The sequence below is a fragment of the Bidens hawaiensis genome, unplaced genomic scaffold (genome assembly GCF_021521415.1).
Source record: "Bidens hawaiensis isolate Kalapana, Puna unplaced genomic scaffold, B.hawaiensis_p1.1 tig00039148_1, whole genome shotgun sequence".
Lineage (NCBI taxonomy): Eukaryota > Viridiplantae > Streptophyta > Magnoliopsida > Asterales > Asteraceae > Bidens > Bidens hawaiensis.
In genome coordinates this window covers 99,962-123,934 of record NW_027505598.1, presented here as the reverse complement: position 1 = coordinate 123,934, position 23,973 = coordinate 99,962, and the positions used below count along the sequence as shown (strand labels likewise).

Genomic DNA, 23,973 nt, shown 5'->3' with positions numbered 1-23,973 from the left:
TATAATCTCAACTATTGTTTTTTGGTTATTACTAGTCCCAACTAATGAATTGGCTGCTGACGGATCCAACTTTTAACGTATTTGTTCTTAATGGTCCACGACTAACAGAATCTTAACGTCGTTAGTTCCTGGTTGCTGGAAAAACCTTTTTGGCCGGAAACCTCAATTTTTTTCTCGAAAACTCAGAATTTTCGTCCCAAACATCTTGGTAACTTTGTATCGGACCTTTAGGAACCTTTTTCTAGTAAAATCCCCAATTATTGAGATCGCCGGAAACCCTAGAATCATCGTCAGAATCGGTTGATGGTGCTCAAGTGGTGGTAGTTGGTTGGCGGTGAGTCAATTGGTGGTGGCGGCGGTGTTTAGGTGGTGTTTCTGACAACAAATTTGACTTTTCCGGCGACCTGAAACTAACGGCGTTAAGGGTGTGTTTGGGATTCCTTATTTAAGGTAAAAAGGTCTTTTTATGATAAGTTAAAAAGTTCTTTTGGCTTTCTAATAAGGAGTTTCCAAAAAAGTGTTTTGATTAAAATGACCAAAAAGGATATTTTTGTATAAGTTAATAAGTTTGGTGGGTGGAACTTGGAAGGGTGTAATGGGTATTCTAATCCTATAAGGAGATAAGTTAGCAAGCTCCAACTTATTGAAAACCCTTATTTTGGTTTTGTTGATAAAGAGATTTGAAAAAGGCCTTATGTGCTCACAAACACTTTTTTAACACAAAAAAGACTTATTCAACCATCATAAGTCATAAGGAGAGAAAAATAAGGAATCCCAAACACACCCTAAGATTTTGTTAGTCGTGGACCATTAGTAACAAATACGTTAAAAGTTGGGACCGTCACCAGCCAGTTCATTAATTGGGACCGACAGTAAAAGGCAATAGTTAGGATTAATAAAAACCAATATACCTTTTAAAAATGATTATGTAATGTGGAATCACCAGAATTAGATAGTAAGATAATTAGTTTTTAAGAATATTTGTCAAATGATTTTGTTTGTACTCAATGGATATACATATCAAGTATGTATATTTAATCATTAATGTTAAGTTTGTCCCCGGTAACAAGTGCCATTGGTTGTTTTATTAGTCCGAGGTTAATGGCGCGACAAAATATACGACCATGTCCTCCCAATGGTACGCCCAGGAACCGTGCTACGGTGACAAAATAACTGATAAAGTTGTTCAAGGTTAACTTTTACTATATCAGTAAGTAGTGGTTATGCAAAATCTAGAGTACGAATTGATATGAATACTATTGATACCATTCCTAATACTCACACTAGTAAATTGACATTACCACTTGTACTAAAATCAACAAGGCTCAATAACAAGCTTTATGTTTTTCGTAATACGTTTGACTAATTTCATATAAAGGTGAGTTAGAGATAAAATGAGTGTTTTTTTTAATAATTGTAAAAATCTGATTTAACGGCTAGCTGAACGCATTTATTAGTGCATTTAACTCTTTAATGAATAATCATTAACTACCCAAAATTTGAATAATTTTTTTCCAGCAACGCGTTACAATAACATGATAAACTCGAACGAATCATACCTAACTATGCATTGTCAGTGGCGAAACTTATACAACTGATAATTAGATAACTTCATATAATCATATCTAACTGAAAATACAAAAGAGTATCCTACACATTTATAGTTAGTATTTACATAATAATGGTACAAATTTCACAACCTTTTTCAACTATAAGTCTATAACTTACATCTATTATACAAACACAAATCCAAACAAACTGTTTTCATAACCTAAACAAATGTTAAAAACGATAACGAAATCGCTATCTAATTACTACTGCTAGATACTTACTACATTATGCACTTGACCCGAATCTTGATCAGCTCATTATGATCTTGTCAGGGAATTGGACACCCGAAAATTGCTCCTCGGGTGGCTCAGCTATGACAAGTTTCAAAACCGAGTGACAACCGAGGCCATACTTGTTCCTAGCTTCGGTAAATGCTTCACCAAGGACCTGCTCGATCCAATCTTCGGTTTTCATGGGGTCTAAAACCCATGAAGCTTTAAGAATTTGCTCCATTACTTTATGATCGATTTCTAACGAACAATCCAACCCAATATTATTCTCGAAACAATCACCAATTCTCTTCAAAATCTTCTCAGCGAGCGAGTCAAAGTCAAACGGCTTAAAAATGACCTTTTCGTCCACTTGTTCGAGAACTTCCTCCAACCAAGCGCTCGAGTTCTCAGGGGTAAAACCGTAATCTGCTTCACGCTCCTCAGCTGGAAGATTCAAGTCCAGGTAATGCTTCCTCTTGTTCTGGTTCCGTGTAACCCGAACCACTTTTCGTGTCGGTTTCATGTCGTCGAGGTCAAACCAGGGCAACGCGCGGATGGGCCCACATTTCGATTTTAATACATTTTCCTCTGTATACTCCACATCAGCATCCTCAAACTCATCCACTTCAAATAATGTTGAATTCAACATAAATATTGCATTGCTGATGCTTACTTCTCTGCCATGAGAGTCCGAAAACCGCCCGGTACTCGCAGCCAGAGATAAATGCTGCTGAGTCAGCGTATCCGCCACATCAGCATTTTCAAGAAACACAACAGATAACGGTTTCTTGATCAGTTCATCCGTGATGTAATCAACGATGTTTTTCCCTCTCAACTTTCGATCACAACCGTTCATAAAATCACGACAACTTAGATCAACACATATAATGTTTTCCCGGCCTCCGAATAACACTTCGGCTAACGCAACAGCAGTTTTCTTCTTACCAGCCTTATCGGGCCCAACGAACCCGAACCAGATACTAGCCCGGTTGGGGCCCGGTCTAGCCCTGCAGCGCGCTACAGTTTGACTAACACCACCAAGAGCCTCTTCTTGTCTACCAACTCTTGTCAACAATAAATTATACACCAATTTAGAATCTTTCTGATCTATCGGGCCCGCACCGAGATCAGTAGTCACCGAGTTTCTTGATGCAGTTGAACCCGAGAGGCTGCAAACAACGCATGGATCTTTACCCTTTTTAGATATTGAACTTGTGTCACATCCGCTTTCGGTTGAAGATCTTGCAATTTGGTTCGGGCTTTCATTAACTTGAAAGCCCACAACCGAAGGGACTCGAGGCCCGACTGTGTATGTTGACTTGGGTAACACTTGCATATACGGTTCGCCTTGATGAAGACGTTGGCAAATATTATGCCATTTCTTTTGCAGCCCGAATATTTTCGCACTCACCACAGCAGGATCATCTTGGGCCTGTGCTGCAAAGATGCAAGTTCATATGATTAACATAAAGTTATTTATGTACAACCAAAACGTTAACGCATACCTGCACCACGTCCATTTCACAAATTTGAGACGAGTGTAACCACGAAGGCAGAGACGACCGATGATGGTCTGAAACCGAACCGGTTAGTACCCCTTTAGATATATCATTCACTTCTAACTTAAACTTGTCATCACAAATGTTGCATAATGACCCAAAATGACTTGAGAACCTTAATGGGCTAGTGATGTCAGATGGTAGAGAAAAAAATCCTCCAAATGGAACAAATGACTCCATTAGACTGCAAAGTGCAAATTTATCAATTTAGCACAAATAATAATTTGGGCTCAATCCCTACAAGCCCATAGACAGTGGCCTCGATATGCGGGCCTGTTAGATCTAATCGTTATGTTCATGGGTTTGTTAACATACGGGTCACGGGTCAATGTTCGGGCCAGTCAAAACAGAAGTCGGGTTAGACTTCTGGATTTAGTAAAAGACTTAAACAACTTGTGTGTCAAGTTGTTCAAATATGAGGTTCTAGTCCAATAGTTTAAAATTTGCGATTTTCGTCCCTGTGGTTTCATTTCACAATTAAGCCCGAATTCACTAATCCCGTTAAGTCTGGTCGTTAAACCCATCAGCGTGTCATTCCCGTGAGGGGCAGTTTTGTCATTTTTCTCCCCAAGTAAAGCTCAGCCCTAATTCGCAATCCTCCTCACGTGAGAGGTTGGGGTGTGTTTGGGGAAAAAAGAACAAAACCGCCCCTCACGTAAAGGACACGCTGATGGGTTTAATGACCAAACTCAACGGGGTTAGTGAATTCGCATTTAATCGCAACTGAAATGAAACGACAGGGATAAAAATCACAAATTTGAACTATTAAACTAAAACCGCAAATTTAGATAAACCATATAGACGAAAACCGTAGTAGTCTCAATTTACTATCTCTATCAATTAACCAGCTAAAATTGGATATTTTGATATAGAATAATATTAAATTTTCACCTGGATTTTGGGAATGTTTCTGGCATGGCAGGCCTGATGGGAAGAACATGTAGGTCCCACTCATGTTCAACTGAAGGAAACTTATTAAAAAACTGAACACAAGTCTCATGGTTTTCAGCAGATCCAATTAACCACACTCTACCCCCATGATGACTAGCCATAAGCTCCCCTAACTTCTTTACAACCACCTTAACAGAATCTGTTACACTTTCATCCAACAATATATTCAAATCACCAAACTCAATCATCACACCAGAAGCAACACTCTGGTTCAAAATATTAGCCACCTCATTTAACTTCAACTCCAACAAACTCTGGGTTTTGATCATGTGTTTGATGGAAATAACATTTGTTATTTCTGAAAAAGCACCGACTGGGCTTTTCTGCAGTGACTCCACGAATATCCTAACGGTCTCAGCCGCGGCTGGATCGACAAGTAATGGATTGTTCCGGATTTTCCCTGGCTTTTTAACGAGTATTTCGTTGATTCGGTTGTGAATTCCGTTCGTTTCTACATAACCTTGAAACGGAAAGACGAATATTGGGTGGCCTCTACCACGAAGAAGCTGACGGTGAACCGGTCGGAGTATCAAAAGCTTAATATCCGAGCTACGAAACCCGGATTCCCCGAACACCCGGCTGACAACCGGGTCGTCGAGTATCGACAGAATTAAATTCTGTAACTCGACTTTCACTGATGAGACACAACCTGATGACTGAGAACTTGTCATTTGCTGGTACAAATGAAAGTTCTCGGGCTGGCGTCGTTGATTGGCCTGCGATCGTTTGATCGCAGCCATCAGCGAGTTTGAGACCGGTGGCTCGTCCACGCGTTGAGCAGTGGACGAGAGCCGGTCTAGCGCGACGCCCAGGCAAAGCTCTAGAGCTTTGAACTGGACACGCGATGCGTACGCGCTGTTTCTGGCACGTACGCATGCTTCGCGTAGAGGGGAGGATGGGAGGGATAGTAACGCCGAAACCATGTGTAACGACGACGTTTGGGCGTGGCAACGGCGGTGTGCGACTGATACCGCCTCGTCTAAGGCGTGTACCGCCTCTGGGGCTAAACATTGCCTGGCTATGTTTACCGGCGTCGGCATACCTGACGACCGGTGAAGAGTGAAAGTGTTTGGAATTAATATAAGAAATTTTGAACAAGACACAAGTGAATATATTTTAAAATTGTGATTTTGGGCAAGTATATATAATAAAATCTCAAGCGTACTAAAAGTGTCCGTATCTCAAAACACTCTTTTTTGATTGTGTGTTAAAGAAAGTTATAATCAATTAATAACAAAATAAGGTCAATTGGTGTGAGAGAAAAATAGAAGGTTAAAAGTTTAGTATATTAAAAGGAGTTTTCTTGTTTGAAGGTTTGGGGTTTGAATTTTACGGTGGATATTAACGTTGTATTAGTTAAAATAGATTAGATTGTATGATGAAAGCAGTTTGAACTTTTATAAGGCTATGTGTTGTGGTTCAGCGAATGAGGATCACTTCAACGGATAAATTGAGCCACGCTGCTCGCGAACACTGCAACGGATGTCAAGCGAGCGGTGACTTCACGGCACACACGAGCCGGTTAGCGGCCATGATAGGCAAAAAGAGAAGGGATTCGGGCGCGAATGGCTAGTGGACCACAACGGGCTCTAGTGAACGATTGCGCGAACGACAAGGGGTGAAGGGTTAGATCCAGTTAGCATCATGCACTCATGTTGCACAACACATAGCCTAATATAAACGATAGCTTATTTATTTTATTTATTTATTATAATTCACACTGACAACTGAAAACTTTCATTTTTTTACTTTAGTTGCCAAGTGTGATCTCTATCATCATACACTTAAACCCGATTCCGCTCGTAGGAAAGGTATGTTTCCTTAATTACTTAATTCATTTTGATTTTGGATGGAAATCGAGCGCAATTCTATGATGCTTATACAAGTGAGATCATCGTTGGTAACGAGAAAAAAAATTCAAAAGTGTCATTGGTTACACTACGATTAGTATGGATTATTATTATTGACACAAATATAGGTTGCAATAATGCATGTTAATCATTTTTCAAACAAAGTTAAATGTTACCAGAACATAATTGTTTTTATATAGATGAGTTGGAATTGTTTCTATAACAAGAATGAATCATTAGAGTCTAAAGTGGGTGGTGTGTATGAATGTGCAAGGTGGTGTTGGTGTTGGTGTTGGTGTTGGTGTTGGTGTTGGTGTTGGTGTTGGTGTTGGTGTTGGTGTTGGATGGTGGAGATTATGGTGGCGGTGGTGGTGAAATGATGAGTGGTAAATGTGGGCCCATTGAGAGGGGTGGTGGGGTGAGGGTATAGATTCTTGTGTGTAATGAGATCTTTTGGTTTGATAGAAGCTTTTTGAAGAAGGGGAAAGGTGTGAGAGGCATGTGTGTGTCTTCACATGAAACATCTCTTTTACTCTCTAGTGGAATAGTCATGGAGCATCCAACAATTATTATACCAACTTTCTCACTTTTAATATTCAAGTATTTAAATATATTCATCACAAAATAATTTGTTTGTGATATTTCTATGGAATGTCACGTTTACATAAGTATAGTCTAAGATCAAGGTAGGTCTACATTTGAAATAACATAACTTGTTGTAAAACAATAAATTAGAGTAATTAGAAGAACGGGAAATAGCATAAAAATCAACTTACTTTTTTGGTTTTTTTTATAAATTTTTTTAACATATTTTTGCATGTTAAAGTCGTTCTATATGTTAAATATGAACAAAATTATGAAAATGTCTTCCAGAACAACTTGAAATTGATATATTTTGTTGTAATTTTGCTTACGTGTTTTTTATCTTATGTTGCTTATATTTCTTTTGTCCCAGTTGTTTTTTTAAAACAATTTAAATGTAGTGGTTTCAAATTGTTTTAGATAAATATCATAAATTTTGCTCAATTTTATAGCATGCGGAAAGATTTTAACAAGCAAAAATTTATTGACAAGCTTTCATTAGGAAGAAACAAAAACTATGTTTGTTTTTTATAGTATAGGTGAACACATGACTAGTTGATTATGCTCTTGCTTGAACATATGACCTTTTTTTAGCCCGGATTGAATAGTTAGCAATATTTGTACACTTTTAGTTGTTTTTTTTATTTTAAAAAATATAAATTATATTATGATTTCAAAGTGTAAACTATATATATTTTGTCATGGCAATACAAAATAGTCAATATTGCATTTTTATCAAGACATAGTCGGTAACAAATTAGATCAAAGGTAATTATTCCTAATTTTTTTTTATTTCTGTTACCATATGCTAATGAGAAAATGTTTCCTTCTTATCTAATTAGTTTAAGGAACGTCAAGAGTGCATACAAGTGAAGAACGAAAACAGATTTACAATATCCATAATTAACTTTTTTTTGGAACGCCGAATTCCTTTAAACACATAACAAGACACTATAAATCAAACAACATCGCGAAATTACAAATAAATACTACACCAATCTTTTCATTACAAATTATTAAAGAAGAACATTTCTTTATCCAAAAAATGCTCAAATATCTTGTCTTCAACCATTTTCAAGTAGTTAGCCAGCTTTCCATCGAATATAATTTCGTTTCTAATCTTCTAAATGAACCAACATGCCGTAAGGATGATCTGATAAAGCACCTTGTTTTTCTTCCCACCCAGAATGTAAAATCAGTGAATCTTAAGCAAGTCTTGAACCTAGAAAGCGAATATCCATAATTTACTAATGTGCACTCTTTGACGCTTATAAACAGTTTATGTGTGGTTTTACAAAAACAAACAACATGATTGAAGAAACACTAAGTGACCCCGGGCAGATCATGGATAATATGGGGGTTAAATAGATGTTTCCCACGAGGGTTAAGTCCGGCAAGATGGTTATTCTTCTGATGACCTGCAAAACAGACACCGTAAGCTCGTCACTGAGAAGGGGGGGTACCTCCTTGTGATCACCCTCCGGCGTGAGAATCAGACTAGATTGCTCTTGAATATAAGTGTATATTAAGAGAAAGAGCTAAAGAGAAGATATATGAGATGATATGATACTGTTCCAAGGTGTTGGAGTATTTATAGCCGAAGGTAGGTTTCCAAGCAGGTACAGCCGGCTGAATAGTATTCCTGTTCTACCAACTATGGGCTACGCACGTGCCATGCTGGTGGTTGGTGGGTAGGCAGCGGCTGATAGTGACCAGGCCGGCTGTGTACTATTCCCTTCCCACCAACTGCAGGCTATGCACGTGCTACGACAGGGGTTGGTGAGTAGGCAGCGGCTGATAGTGACATTAAGTACTAGAGCGTGCTGCTCGTCGTACTGTTGTCAGTGAGCTGTCGCAGCTTTGGTCATATCTTTTGTCCATACCTTGGCAGGTATAGTACAAAAGATCCTCCAGTAGCGTACGGACTGGCTCATTTGGGCGGGAGTTTTCCCGGCTTTGGGCGGGAGTATTCCCGGCTTGCTCATTCCTTCTTCAGGTGACATTACTGAATTATTTGAGAGTTAGTGCCTTGTGCGTGTAGCCTTGCTGTGCGGGTAGCCTTCCCTGATGGCTAGTATCCGTAGCTGCGGGAACAGGCGGAGTACGTCGACCATTGGGAGGCGTTTCCTGCTGGAGCAGCTTGCGTACTGCGCGTAAGGACGTCACGTCTCTGAGCATGGTGGGTCCTGCGGATCCAGTTGGTCTTTGCGCAGACGTCCCTCTTCAAGGTGTCTTGCGAGTTTAGTCTTTGCGCAGAAGTCCCTCTTGAAGGGAGTCTTGCGGGTCCAACTGCGCAGACATCCCTCTTTGAGGTGAGTCTTGCGGGTTCAACTAGGCTCTGCTGGAACTACCTCTTCAATGATATTTTACATTTTTAACATGAATGAGAGGGATGAGAGTAGAAATTCATTATAAAGCTAACTAAACCTTTTTACTTAATGATTTTTTAATAGAAATGAAAGCATCTAGTTGTTAGAAAACTAATAAACTTATATTGAAAACATTTATTTTAACAATTTATAAAGAAATGGCAATATATATTTTAGAGAAGGCATGGGAATGACAGCTTCACCTCCCAAAAGCGTTGCCTTGACTGTAAACACATGTGGGTCCCTTCTTACTTTCAATGACATCATTTCATTCTCTTTGATCCGACAAGAAGAGTCAACTGGTGTGTCAGGAACTTTTTTACTACACATATATAAATATTTTAATATATATACTAAATTTTTTTAAACTACTAATTTGAATCACTTACGGACCACTAGAGTATTATTGTGCCACAAGTGGTACCACGTGAATATATCCACCATCAAGCCACCAAATTAAAAAGGAAACTCAATATTTGAGAAAAACCCCATCTTATGAAATTCGAACCCAGAACCTTATGGTAACTAAGTTTTATCCCACCACCAAGTTACCTTTGGTAATATATATACTAAATGATTTTATTTTTTTTAAATACAAAAAACCCAACAAAACATTTTTTAATTACTTATCAACTTCTTTTTTGTATTCTTTTACCTTTTTACGACCAACTCATTATATATATATATATATATATAAAGATCAAATGGTGGTGTCACAACTAAACCTACTGTTTATATTTATGATTTTAGTTTTGTACCTTGAACAAGTTTGTAGTGATGGTTTGTTCGTTGAAGTGGCTTTGATTAACTTATTTACGGTTCAACAGCCAGGTTTCGAATCCCCTTGGCTGTTCACATGCGTTTTTATATTTTTCAATCTAGATCTTTTTAAGGTTTTTTCTTTGGCTGTTCACATGCATTATTATTTTTTTTCAATCTAGACTTTTTTAAAGATTTTTTATAAGTATAATAATTTGAGGAAATTGAGTTTTAGATTTAATTCCGGTATAGTAACGAATTTAAGCGACACCAATTAAAAACGCAACGCCTCGTCACCGCAACACCCATGTTATTGTTTATTTAGTTTCGGTTCGGTACCATAACAAACCTAGCCAATAACGAAATTATTTTTTATATTTAAATCTGGTACAATAACGAACCTAATCGTTACCGGCCGAATGTATATCGACTCGCCGCTGCAATGCCCGTGTTTATTTTGTTTTTTGTTTTTTTTTTGTTCTAAATATGTCAATTTTTCGATATTATTTTTTGGGTTTAGTTTCAGCGTTGTGGCAAACCTATAGATACCGACCGATTTTCGTCACAACGCCTGTAATTTGCCAACCGAATAAACGTCGTTTTACTTATATTATTTTTGTATCATAAGCGATACGTTTACTAATTTATTTTTCTATCAGATACCGACCATATATGTGCCGCTTTCATCATAAGTTGTACATGTGCTGACACTATTTTGGGCATTCACATATAATTTTTTGATCTAGCGCAAGTGTCGTGACGAACTTAACCGATACAAATCGAATTTGCGTCAAGCCGCCGCGGTGCGGCGGGTTCAAACCTAGTTATGTTTAAAACTGTTGGTAATAATTTTTAGTGTTTAACAAAGGTTCTAATAAAGTATAAAATTTAAACAAACGTTTCTTAGTGTTTAAGAAACAACTTCAAAGTTTGACAAGTTTTAGTGTTTAACAACGGTTCTGAAGTTCAAACAAGACATGTCTATTCAGCCGCTAAATTGTTATGACAACTTTTCTCAAGGCAAAAGTAAAAATCTTATTATTTATAAAGTTTTAAACCCATTAATAATGAACAATGTTTTAACAAGGTTTGAGCCTTCAAAACTAGACCCTATAAAAGTCTAAAGCTAAATTCTACGATGATCTAGGTAAAGAATAGGTCTATCCAGATAACTACAATCATTTTTTAATTATATAGATGAAGAACACTATGTTGATATAGAAGAACAAATTGATGATGCTATTTTTGTAAGCTGTTTATAAACTATTAATATGTTTTGTTTGTGAAATATACCATGTGACATGTCAAAATTGGAGTACGTTTTAATGATAGTTTTTTATAGTTTAGTTATCACTATTTATTTTTATAACATATGTGTGTTTTACACTGTACTGATTTTGACTACAGAAAAACTCTCTTTCATGGTTTAGACTATGCAGAAACCACGAAAATCTTGAAAGAAGTATTATACATGCGACATTGCTCGGTCTAGTAGACATCAGTTGAGTATGGTTTTTTCCTTCACTTGACAAAGCCTTTTAGACTCTATGAGGGGTACACCAGGATACTTAATCTATGAAACATGGTTCCCTAGACTAAAGTACTTTTGTGTTTAGAGGGACAAAGAGTAATGATCCCAATAACAAAGATACGCAATTGAGGACGATACATTTGAAGCTTACGATATGCCAATTACATGTGCGTTTACAACTGTGTGATAATAACACATACCAAAATTATAGTGTGTGATAATGACACATACCAAAATTATAGTTTTGAAAAATCATGGGTGATTTTATTAAAACTTGATTAATATATCAATATAGTATTTATCTTTTAATTAAAACACTTGTATTAACACATTGATGCATTTATCATCTGTCACAAAGTTCTCTATATTTGTGACCTATGTTAAAACTTGATTAATATATCAAGATTAATGTGACATAAATCATGTGTAGGCACAATTGCATTGACATGATAGATTACACACCACATTGTACGAATGAAACTTGTATTCAACCCTTTGTTACTATTCACTTTCTTAAGTGGGGTAGCAAAAAAAAACTATTTATTTTCTTAGAAAATTACGTATAAGTAAACTTAAGTTCTTAAATATGTGACTTGGATGGATTAACTTAGAAAGAATAATAGTGATAAATTTGTTTAAAAGCTAACAAAATTTTAAAATCCGAAAAATAAAGTCCCAAACTTTTTAGAATAACATACTCAAGTTTTTGTTATGTTTTAAATAATTTATTTCGTATACTTACATACAAGAAGGATTAAAATTGACTTGTGATCGCCATCACTATTTTAGTGGGATGGTTATGGAGATTTTTTAAGAGTTTCTTCTACGAAAAGATTGTGGGTTTGAGTCTTAAAAAAAGAAGTTTTGTCAGTATCCTACAGAATTTGTTTAATTGTTAAAAAATTGGCATGTGATCTAGTTAAATTGACCTTAAAAGGTTGGCAAAGATTCTTTTCCTTCCAAAAATATGAATAATCAAAAAGATAAACGAGTAGACATTATTTAATGAAAACGTGGCATCATATTGACCTTAGTCTTGATTTTCGGTGCTCAACGAATCGATGATGACCCACGGAATGTGATTGATAAATTGAGCAAATCTTTTTCGATACTAATAAATATATTGTTCACAAAAACAAAATTATGAATAATTTTTTTAAAGCCCGATAGGCCAATATATTAAACAAAATCGGAAACCTTCTAGCAAGAAACAAAAACACACGAAACATACAAGGAAAATGAAATAACGAACAGTTAACAAACAAGTTACAAAAGAAAATTTTTTCAAGATTAAACATGTGTCACCCATGTCAAGCTGGCCTGCTTGCTTCTACATTTCATGCAAAGGAGACCGTTTTAATAAGGCTGAGGGGTGTGGGGGGCGCGAGAGGGGGCGTGAGTGGGGGCGCCATCCAATAATATTGTGACGTGTGGCAGAGAGAGAAACTTGATAAGATGGGTATTGGTAGTGGTGATAGCGCCCCGGGGCATGGTGTGGAGGGGCGCGAGAGGGGGCGCGAGCGGTTTTTTTTTTTTTTTTTATAAATGTATTAAAAAAACGTATTATTAAAAACAAAACATTAATTAAAAATCTATTAACATGAAAACTAATTAGAAGATAGTTTTTACGATTTGATTTCAATTTTTTGTTAATTAAAAATCTATTAACATAAAAACAATTTTTTTTTTTTAATATAATATTGAGCCCAACGGCTCTATTCCGGAATCCCATGCATCATCACGCCATTCCCAGCCGCTACCCAGCCCGCGCCTGCCTCGTTTTCCGCTCTCGCGCCCCTCTCGCGCCCCTCTCGCGCCCCGGTGGTGTGGCTCTCGCGCCCCGGGGCGCTAGCGAACGCCCTCACGCGCCCTGACTAGCGCTCCGCACCCCTCAGCCTAACTAATCATCTTTGTTACTGGGCATTATGTGTTCTTGTATATCTTCGTGTTCATTGCTTTCCAAATAAAATGAGATGGCGAGTATTGCTAAGATAAGAATATCTGATTCCTTTGAACCTTTTGATTTTTTCGGAGTTCTAGAATTTCTTGTATGGAAGCATAGTTACTTGTATAGAGTAATTTCACCCAAGATAATATTACTGTAAGAATGATGCTGGTTAATCTGCAATTCCCGAAAGATGTTTAAGGTTTTGGGAAAAAAAATCCGCATATGCGTCACAATTAGCATAATCCATAATAAAACTGTAAATCCTTCTGATTTTTCATGTGTTTAAAAAGAATGAACGTATAATATTTTTCAATATTACTGATAAAACTTATTTTTATAATTGTACAAGTTAAGTGAAAATGATGAAACAGTAATGAAACGTATTTGTTATATTCAATAAGTTATTTTTGTAATTCCCTACTAACGTTAAATTTAATAGCAACTAAGGAGACAGTTAATCCGCGCATCACGTGAATAATATGATTTGTATATGTTCTTTATATTTCATAATTCAACCATTACAACATTTAGAAAGTTATATTGGTATTTCTAAACTACACCAAGCTTTTAACATTTGTGATTTCTCCGTTTTGAACTTTCAGATGCACTTAATGTCATGGTTGCAAAAGTCGCTAAACGGATTCTATGCGGTTAATTGGGGAGTTGAGTGTTCTCGGAGTATTCGGGGAGTATTCGTAGAGTACTCGAAATTGATAAATATAAAGAAAATTAATTTTTGAACATTATATATTGTCAAATATCATAAGTATATATACTATATTTATAACAAAATAAGTGAATATCAATATAAATAAGAGAAATACATTTTTAAATACTAAATTATTCTAAAATTTGCTAATCATTAACTAAAAAAAATGATATGTTTTTTTTAATATTAAAGAAATATGAATTATATTTTATTTTTAAAGTCAAAATCAGGCAAAGTTGACCTATTAGATGTGATTTTGTTGAGGTTGACCACATTTAATCAATTCTTAGTAACTAGGCGGAATTGGAGAAATTCTCCTCGGCGCCATACCTTGTAGCGAGTACTCGTAGAGTACTTGGCCTTAGAAAGCTACTTTTACAACATTGTTTAGTGTAGTAAACGAAAAAGAAAACCAAAATAAAAAGAAATTAAAAAAAAAAGGTTTAGAGGTTTTCTTGAAAATGTTAAAATCTGGCAATTTTCTACAACTAAAATTGTTAATTGATACTCACTTACTCTAGGTTGTCATCAATAAAGATATATATTCACCTAATCGAAACCAAGTTTTATATCTTATTTAATTAACTTTAACATTAATAGGGAAAAAAATCACAAAAACGTAACTAAATTAAGGTAGAGTGGTTTTTAGTTAGAAAAAAAGAGTTTGTTGAGGAAAATAGCTTTAAACCTAAAAAAAAATGTTAGAAAACATTTATTCAGTTAGGATTAATCCTAGTCAATAAATCAAAGTTGTAATTATTAAAATCCCATAATCATTTAACTTTTGGCTTGAATATATTTGTGTAATAAAAAAGGTTAAGGGGAGTTTAGGATACTTCACCCGCTTGTTTAGAGAAGTTTAAGAAAGGTTTGGGAAAAAATGAGTTGGCATGTTGTGATTGACTTTTGGTGAGGAAAGATTAAAGATGCCGATGAAATCCTAAAGTCCTATGTTGTGGGGTACTGCCGCTGTCACCTTATAACCATTTTAACACCAGTGCTCCGCCAAACCATAACACCATCATCATATGTGCATCCGCCAAACTATCTTTGGCCACTGGCGCCATTTTCTTAACACCGTCCCACACTTGGATGGGCGACGTCCACTTCTCTCCATTACGCGGAGTGGGTTTGTTTAGAAAATCTCTTCTATAATTTAAAAAGAAATATCTAAGGAGAGAAAGGAAGGCTAGGGCCTAGGGCTAATAATGAACCCACTTTAATCCAATTGAAAAAGACAAGTTAATATATATGGCTTTCAAGGTATGATACATTCATGATAAAATATGAACAAGAGGAAGTGTATACATTTTGTAGCTTTAAGTTTAGTGTGTGGGTTAGGTTTAAACTAAAGGATGTAAAATAATAGTTGTGTTACTTTTTATGTTATCTTATTTTACTTTGTATCACTATAGCGCGTTAACCTGCACTTAGTATTCTTTTTCTCGTTATCTATCCGGACTAATTTAGATCGATATCAAAAACAACTACGAGAAGGTCCAAATAAAACATACGCTACTAGAAAACTAGACAATTACGACCGAATTCACAACAAAAAGGTCGCAAAATTAGCAATCAATTTGTAACCAAAATCTCTTAATGGTTGCATCGATCCAGTTACATCCTACCAAACATCCACTCACGACCTTTGTACATCCGTCCACTCACATTCATCCAAATATCCATGTTACTTGCTACATGATTTTGAATCATGTGTATGGTTTTAGTTGTTCTTTTATTTTCACCTACTAAATAATGTATATGCATACACACATGAATCCATACATGTTTTTTTATCGATAGAAATCCGATACACGAGTAAAGATGTACACGTACACGTGACTCTTAGTCGTGTATCTGATGCCTACTTGGTAAAATTTTGTTAAATGACCTATTAATTAAACACTACAAAGTTATTATTTTTCTCTTATTTTATAAATTGAAAAGACATTCGTTATATTTTGTTTTCGTTATCGATAATCACAAAACTTTTTCTACAATGCGGTCATTTAGTAATCTTCTTATTAAGACTGCTTTCTTACCGTCAAGACCATGTTGATCAGTTTCTATAATCGATGATATAATGTAAACAAGGAAATATGTAATACCTGATAATCCAGTGATGTTTGAGATTGACATCTTCCTAATCTGATCGAGTTCCCCTTTAGAGTGTATGGTTAGGATGGAGATTAGGTGTTCTTGATGAACACGATTTGAGAGAGAGAGGTAGGGGATGATTCTTATGGTGTTATTATTCATCATTAGTTATTAACCTCTCTAATAAGCTCTCTATATATACACCCAAGGGGAAACCCTATTAATGTTAGTAAGGGTAATTCCGTCCATCAAGGATTTACCAGTTATAAACATAAGGTTATTTAGGTCAATGATCAATAATAAGATAAATAATTATAAGGGCCATATATAAAATATATATAAAATATATATTTATTCTAACATTCTCCCACTTGGCCTAGTAATTATTTATTATGAGCATTAGATTAGTCTGATCAGAGGTTAATACTCATTTTAGTTCTAAACCCAAATTGCAGCAGAGAAATACAGTCGTTGAATCAATATTCGACTCAGGACCCCCATTAATCATACTACAACTCAAATTTAAAACCTAACTTTAGGATCAAATTGACAAATAAGCCCTTACCGTTGATTTGTATAATTAGTGTCTATACGTCTTTAGGCATGCATGAACGTATTTAGAGACAAAACAAATTTTCAACGTATGAGGAAAAATTAATAATTAGTCATTCATAGTACGATACGCAGTTGCGCTTGGTCATTGGTAAAACCCGTCTCTATTATTGGCCATTTAGGAGACTTATGGGTGACAGACCTTTAATTAGTGGATCCATAAGCATATCATGAATGCATTCGATACAAAAGTTTAGTTTCCTCTATTTGTTCTTAAGTCATAAGCGAACAATAATTTAGACTTGTATCGAATTCTAATGCAGCTCCGCTTGAACTGTTACTGTTCAAGAAAAAAGGGTAGCTGACTTTATCACAATAAGTCTTCAATATTGGATTTATATGAAGTTAATAAATTATGAGTCAACTGATAAAGTTTTCCAACAACATTTAGTGACACGTTGCGTTATGATCAGCAACATTTTATGTCATTATAACTTAGGTCGTTGTTATCAGTTAGTTAGGACTCCTTCATGAGATAGTAATGTCTGCTGACATAAGGATATACCCAGAAGTTGACAAAGTTAGAATATTAGTAGTCAACCGTTTTTTAGTTCTCACTTCTTCTTCTTTAAATTATTGTGTCTCGTTTCTTAGAGATATTGTGATATTTTATCAGATGCTTCACAATAGAAATAATTAGTCTAGTGTTTAGCAATGTGACCAATATCTAAACGAGTATAGATTTGAACCTTCTTAAGGCATCTAATTAATGATGCATAAGGAAATAATCTCATTTATCCTATTAGCCTCTAAAGGAGAGCAATATTGTATGTTACAAGTGTAAGGACCCGTTTCATGTAAAACATATAAAACTAATGAGTCTATCTCGGTGTATTTTGATAACTATTAAATAAGAGGTATCTCCGAGATTGATTAGGTCAAGATATGCGTTAACAATACTTTGATTCATGTAACATATACTTGTCAAAAGAATGTCATCTATATAAGGACAAGTTTACATTAGTTGCTCCCACTCATCTTGAGGTAGGTAAATCAATCCACTTAGTTCTTTATGAAGAGAGTTGCATTATGATTTCATTATTGATTCTTGCATCAACCCATACATGGATTTTATTGACTTACAAACTAAGTGTTCTTAACCTTCAGTTTAGAACTTACAGGTTATTTTACGAACATGTAGGCCAGTGTTAGGGAAAGTTGTTTTAATGTTCATGTAATGTAGCTCTAAATTATTATAAGCTACTAGAACAGTGATGATCCTCAAAGTAACCTTTTGTAAGACAAGGAACTAGGTTCTTTGATAATTTATTCCCTCTTGAGTATACCTTTATCAATCAATCATACCTTTAGTGTATTAACGTTATTCATTCAGATTTAGTTTAGTAATGACTACCTTTTAGGTAATTCAACCAAATCCCAAACGTTATACTATTTTAGAAGATTGATTGATACTAATGGTTTAATTAGAAGAGGTAGGATCATTAAACCTTCCAAAATCCATTTAATCTTTAGTCAGGTAGGGTACATAATCATCAAAGTTAGTAGGCCTTTGAGACCTAGATGACCTCCTGAGTTGATTATTGGGTTTATAAGGAGTTTCATATTTTCAGGTATATTAGGAGCAATATTAGTTTCTAAGTATGTAAGAGTTGGTGCAGTATGGTGTACAAGAGGTGTAATCGGAGTTAAAGTAAGCGACAATATCTCCCCCCGCGTCTTGTACTTAGCCAAGTTATGATAAGGACTTTTACTGCTCCTACTGACCTTAGAAATATGTAAGAATTCAGCATGCTTAGGGTCAACATCAGAAGACCAAAAAAATTCTAATTGAGGATTATATTAATTAGTCTTGGTAAGAAATCTAAGTTTTCCCATATTTAGGTATCCAACAAAATTTGTTAGGAGTAGCATTAAATGTTAAGGAGACAAGATATAATGGAGCAGTGTCTTATACAAGGGATGTTTTATGAGGTAGATTAAGTTGTTTCTCCCCCATCTCTTGCATATAAGGACACTCAGTGCTCCCACTGATCTTTTAGGCCTCTAAAAGTCCATACAAGTTTTGGCGATTCATGTCATAGGAAACTTTCATACATTTTAGACTTGATTTCCTTATTGTCCATATTTCATAAGAAATTTTAAGGACATATTTAGAAGGAATACTGATAAGTATATATGAATTGATTTCTTTAAAGAACTTGTCTAGTAGGAAACATATTAGATACAAGTTGATATTCTTCTAAGCTCCACTAATAGCAGTGAATTTTAACTTATGGTGGACCTCACTTACTCCCTTTATCCAGTTTATATTTAGGGCATTTAACACATGCTTTCAAATCACTAAGAATGAGATTTAATGGCAATTCATCCTTTGTCAACCGAGTCATGATTTCTCATGAAAATTTTGGTCTTAATGGATGAAGTACGTAAGTCTCATTTATCTTTTGTTAAATTCTCATTTCTATGATAACAAAAGGTTGTGAAATTTGTAGCATCGCTTAGTTTTATCTTATAAGGTTTCTATTCAGATAATAACGACCGATAATATGATAGTTTTAGTTAGTAGTGACTTTGTTTTGGTCATTTAAAACCTTATAACTGTCAAAATGTAGCTTTAGTATTGATACTAAATTCTGAGTAAACTCTAGAATGTTTAAGGTATCATAAAGCTTAATACAAAACAGCTTTTATGGTTCTTACAACCTTAACACTAAATGAGTCACTGACTCTCATCTTAATTATTATCGATTTCTGATAAGGAAACGTATAAAACTAAACTCAACTAACATGTGTTAATAGGGATATTAATATTAGTGGAGTTAAATATCATTAATTGGTAACTACCTTTCTTAGCCAACTGTTCCCTTGAGGTATGGATAGTCTCTTTGCTCGTGCCTAGTCTAATGGCATGATTTTGCAGTGAGACTTTCCCTTTGAGAACTTAGAGCTGGAAGCAGTACTTGTATTTTGTTTCAAGACTTTAGAACTATCCTCTTTTAAGGTTTAGTGGCAGTAAGGTGAATAACATTTGATTTTCAATTTTAGGCATTCCTTTTCCTGTACATATATTGCTAGCAACACACTCAGTTTCCTTTAGTACTTCTGAGTGTTATAGTTGATTCTTAAGGCATCTAATTGTACTGGTGGAAAAGTAATACACTGAAAAGACTTCATTAAGTTCCATGTATAAGCTCTCAGTTTATGGGTCATGGAATTAAGTATTAGGATGTATTCACAAATGCCAATTAACCTTTTTATTTAGGAATTTTAGAATCCGTAATTGCTCACCTGATAGGAATCATGTAAGGAGTTCTTGATTATCATAAGAGACATATTTATTTATCCCACTGATTATGCTCAAGTGTTTTTCTGTAATGCTTTTATCAGAATGAGCAGTAAGAATTTCAAGTCTTTAAGGATAATCAAGACTCAAAAGGGCAAATTTTATAAGACCCTTTTAGAAGCAAAACTCTTCTTAGGTTTTGTAATAAGAGTGGATGATTTAGGTTTGAGATTCAAACTTTATAGAAGAATTTTAGAGTGATTTATGTTATGGGTAATCTAATAAGGCAGACTGAAATTAGGATCATTAATGAAGGATCATTAATGTAAGGATCATTATGAAGATGTGATAATTTTAAGTATAACACCAAAATTAATTTTATTATACTTAAATAAAATAGATCACCGTTGGGCAGAAAATGTATTATTTAAGTATAAAATTCTTGTGCGAAAATAATTGTAACAAATCACCGTTGGGCAGAATTGGAACAATCAAGTTGTTATGCACAAGGTAAGTTTGCAATACATAAATGTAACAAATCACCGTTGGGCAGAATTGAGACATTTAAGGTATTTAAGGCAAAGTTAATGTCATTTGAGTATCTAGCAATTTTAGGATACTCATCTTTTAGATGACTATGCTTAGTTAGACTAAAACAACTTTGTTAAGCTACCACATCACCATTGGGCAGAAGTGAACTCATGAAGTGTTGTTTAAGTTAAGCAAAACTAAAGTCATGCGAATGTCTGATAACGTTAGGACATACACTTTTAAGTGACATACTTAATTAGACTTAAATAACAATATTAGGTTACACATCACCGTTGGGCAGAAGTGAACTATAAGTGTTATTTAAGTTAAGTAATTTAACGGAGCAGGGCCCCTTAATCAGTTAGGTTATATATAAGGGTTTCTGATCATTTCGCAACATGTAAGATATAAGTAAAGTTGCGATTTCTTCGAAGTGATGTTGCGAATTTGGTTAGGGGATTTTAGATGTTGCGAACAGTGCAGTCATAAGTAATGTTGCGATTGATGTTTTATAAGAGATGTTGCGAATGATGTTGTTATGAGAGATGTTGCGAATGGAGTTGTTGTGATGTAATCAGCATTGTTGCGATTTAAAGCACTCGCAACATAATTGTTGCGATTAAGAGTACTCGCAACATCCTGTGATTTTATGGGCTGATCGCAACATCAATAGGTAATACTCGCAACATCTTGCAAAATTAGCTCGTCGCAACATCTTAAGTAATACGCAACATCTTAAGGTTCGCAACATTAGTGACTTTTCGCAACATATGTCCCTTCGCAACATTCTGTGATGCTAGGTTCTGATCGCAACATAATTAGTGGACATTCGCAACATGTTACTCGCAAGATAATATGTAATTCTCGCAACATCATGCGATTTCGCAACATTTCATTTGTTGCGATTAGAGTCCAGTTGTTGTGAATAGATGCCTTGATTCGCAACATTAGCAGAATTCGAAAAGAATAATCAACCTGATAACCTTTTCCTAATTTTAAGGGATTTGGGAGATTCTGTTATAAAGTTTTAGATTATCTCAAAATTTAATAAGATTTCAAAATTATATCTTTTATCTTATTTAAAAGATTTTGAAATTAAACTTAGAGATAATATTATCTCTTTAAAGTTTTAGATTATCTCTAATTTTAATAAGATTTCAAAATTATATCTTTTATTTTATATTAAAGATTTTGAAATTAAACTTAGAGATAATATTATTTCTTTAAAGTTTTAGATTATCTCTAATTTTAATAAGATTTCAAAATTATATCTTTTATTTTATTTAAAAGATTTTGAAATTAAACTTAGAGATAATATTATCTCTTTAACAGATTTCATTTTCCCAAGTTAATCCTAATTAAGGTTAGTTTTCGAAAATTATGATGTTCTTCAAGAACATCTTCGAAAAAAACAAGAACAGTTTCAAGAATTTTACGAAACTGTTTTCGATTATATTATCAAATTTAATACTGGAATCGAAATCTGAAAGTTTTGTAAAACAGATTTCAAAAATAATCAGGTTTTTATAATGAACAGGTTTTAATCAGACCTAACAATTCGTTAGAAGTAATACGAACATCAGATCCAATCAGTTTTATGATGATGATCAAAACCGTAAACATAAGGGTTTTAATCAAAAACTCGTTTCCTATTTTAATTCCAGTTTTTATGGACATCGAAGAAACTGATTAATCAACATCATGCTCTGATACCACATGTTGATCAGTTTCTATAATCGATGATATAATGTAAACAAGGAAATATGTAATACCTGATAATCCAGTGATGTTTGAGATTGACATCTTCTTAATCTGATCGAGTTCCCCTTTAGGGTGTATGGTTAGGATGGAGATTAGGTGTTCTTGATGAACACGATTTGAGAGAGAGAGGTAGGGGATGATTCTTATGGTGTTATTATTCATCATTAGTTATTAACCTCTCTAATAAGCTCTCTATATATACACCCAAGGGGAAACCCTATTAATGTTAGTAAGGGTAATTCCGTCCATCAAGGATTTACCAGTTATAAACATAAGGTTATTTAGGTCAATGATCAATAATAAGATAAATAATTATAAGGGCCATATATAAAATATATATAAAATATATATTTATTCTAACAGACCATTTCATCAGTCATCTTCTTTGGTGAGACTATTTTCTTTGGTTCTCTTCCTGACAATAATATTTTCTTATATTCAACAAGAAAATAGTATTAAAAAGAAAAATCTTTCTTGACGAGACCACCACTGTAAATAAAAAACTACAAAAAAATATGATCACCAATAATAAAGAAAACTGCTTATATTAATGGTTTTAACGGTAAATCGCACACTCTCTAATCTCTAATCAACTTCTAAGTTACACCTTTATTATTGATAGCCACGAGACTTAAACTCACAACCGTCGAAAAGGCAAAGAATTATATATAATACTCTTTGATAACTATTTGCATTACAAGACCACAATTAAGAAGCTATTTTAGTGCCCACACATGTGTTACAAACATTATAAAAAGTGAAACATAAAGAAATGAAGAGGTTGGGCAATTTGGGGACCAACGAGTACCAAATTCCATTCACATCCCCATGATTTCATTCTTTGAAAATTTCAATCAAACTTTAATTTATGATCATTATCATGTGTCTCTTTCGGTTTATATTATTTTTTTTACCATATAGTTGATTCGTATTGTAATAAAACAATGCTTGTCACCTAAAAGCGAATCAGATTTGATTTCACTCTTTATTTTCTTTGGCAATGTGGAACCACTAACCCCACTTGATAACAATATTGGTAAAAATAGGTTAAAAAACGTTAGTATTATTATTTGAGTGATACAAACAAAATACGTTAGTATTACTATGTAAATTCAGTAGAATAAAAACTATATGTTGGTTTGACGGTTGGGTATTTCAAACTTGGCTTGAAGGTTGAGTATTCCAAACATTCAGCCTAAATTGTTTCCATTTTGATGTCGAACGGGATTTTTTGTATGAACCCTCTATTTAAGTACTATTTTTTTTTTGTGTGTGTGAGAAAGTTGTAAAAATATAGAATTTTTAGTACGAGAATCGTGAAGTTGTAAAAAATGTGAAGGTGAAATGTGCATTTAACATATAAAAAAGTTGTTTTTAATGGAGGTTAAACGGTAATATTATCATTGGGAAACATTAACATTTGATCCACCATGCCCGAGTTTTACTACTCAAAATTCACATGAGCTCATTTGCTGCGAGCTGAATACCCCGCACACCCTTATTAAGTTGGATAGATATTGCATACTATATATGATTTTATGAAGTTACTAGTTAGTTTGTTATCATATTTAATTAAATTTTATCATTTTTACCAATGTAATTCAAAAGAAAACAACATTCTTTAAAATCTCAACAAAAAGTTATGAA

General features: G+C 34.5%; 1 protein-coding gene across 1 annotated transcript; it reads right to left on the bottom strand.

Annotated features, from left to right (window-relative positions):
- Positions 1-1,638: 1,638 nt before the first annotated feature.
- LOC143614193 (protein SMAX1-LIKE 6-like) lies at positions 1,639-5,415 on the bottom strand. The gene is made up of 3 exons (XM_077087700.1): positions 4,274-5,415; positions 3,329-3,566; positions 1,639-3,255 (listed from the first exon to the last, which is right to left on the bottom strand). Exons 1-3 carry the CDS (start codon positions 5,371-5,373, stop codon positions 1,861-1,863), a joined length of 2,733 nt encoding a protein of 910 aa, XP_076943815.1. The 5' UTR covers positions 5,374-5,415; the 3' UTR covers positions 1,639-1,860.
- Positions 5,416-23,973: the final 18,558 nt, after the last annotated feature.

What these genes read in the sequence shown, in the direction of transcription:
- LOC143614193 (XM_077087700.1), bottom strand. Translation starts at nt 5,373, where the DNA reads ATGCCGACGCCGGTAAACATAGCCAGGCAATGTTTAGCCCCAGAGGCG. An exon ending in GAAACATTCCCAAAATCCAG is followed by an intron (nt 3,567 to 4,273) that starts GTGAAAATTTAA and finishes TGCACTTTGCAG; the next exon opens with TCTAATGGAGTCATTTGTTC. An exon ending in GTGAAATGGACGTGGTGCAG is followed by an intron (nt 3,256 to 3,328) that starts GTATGCGTTAAC and finishes TTTGCAGCACAG; the next exon opens with GCCCAAGATGATCCTGCTGT.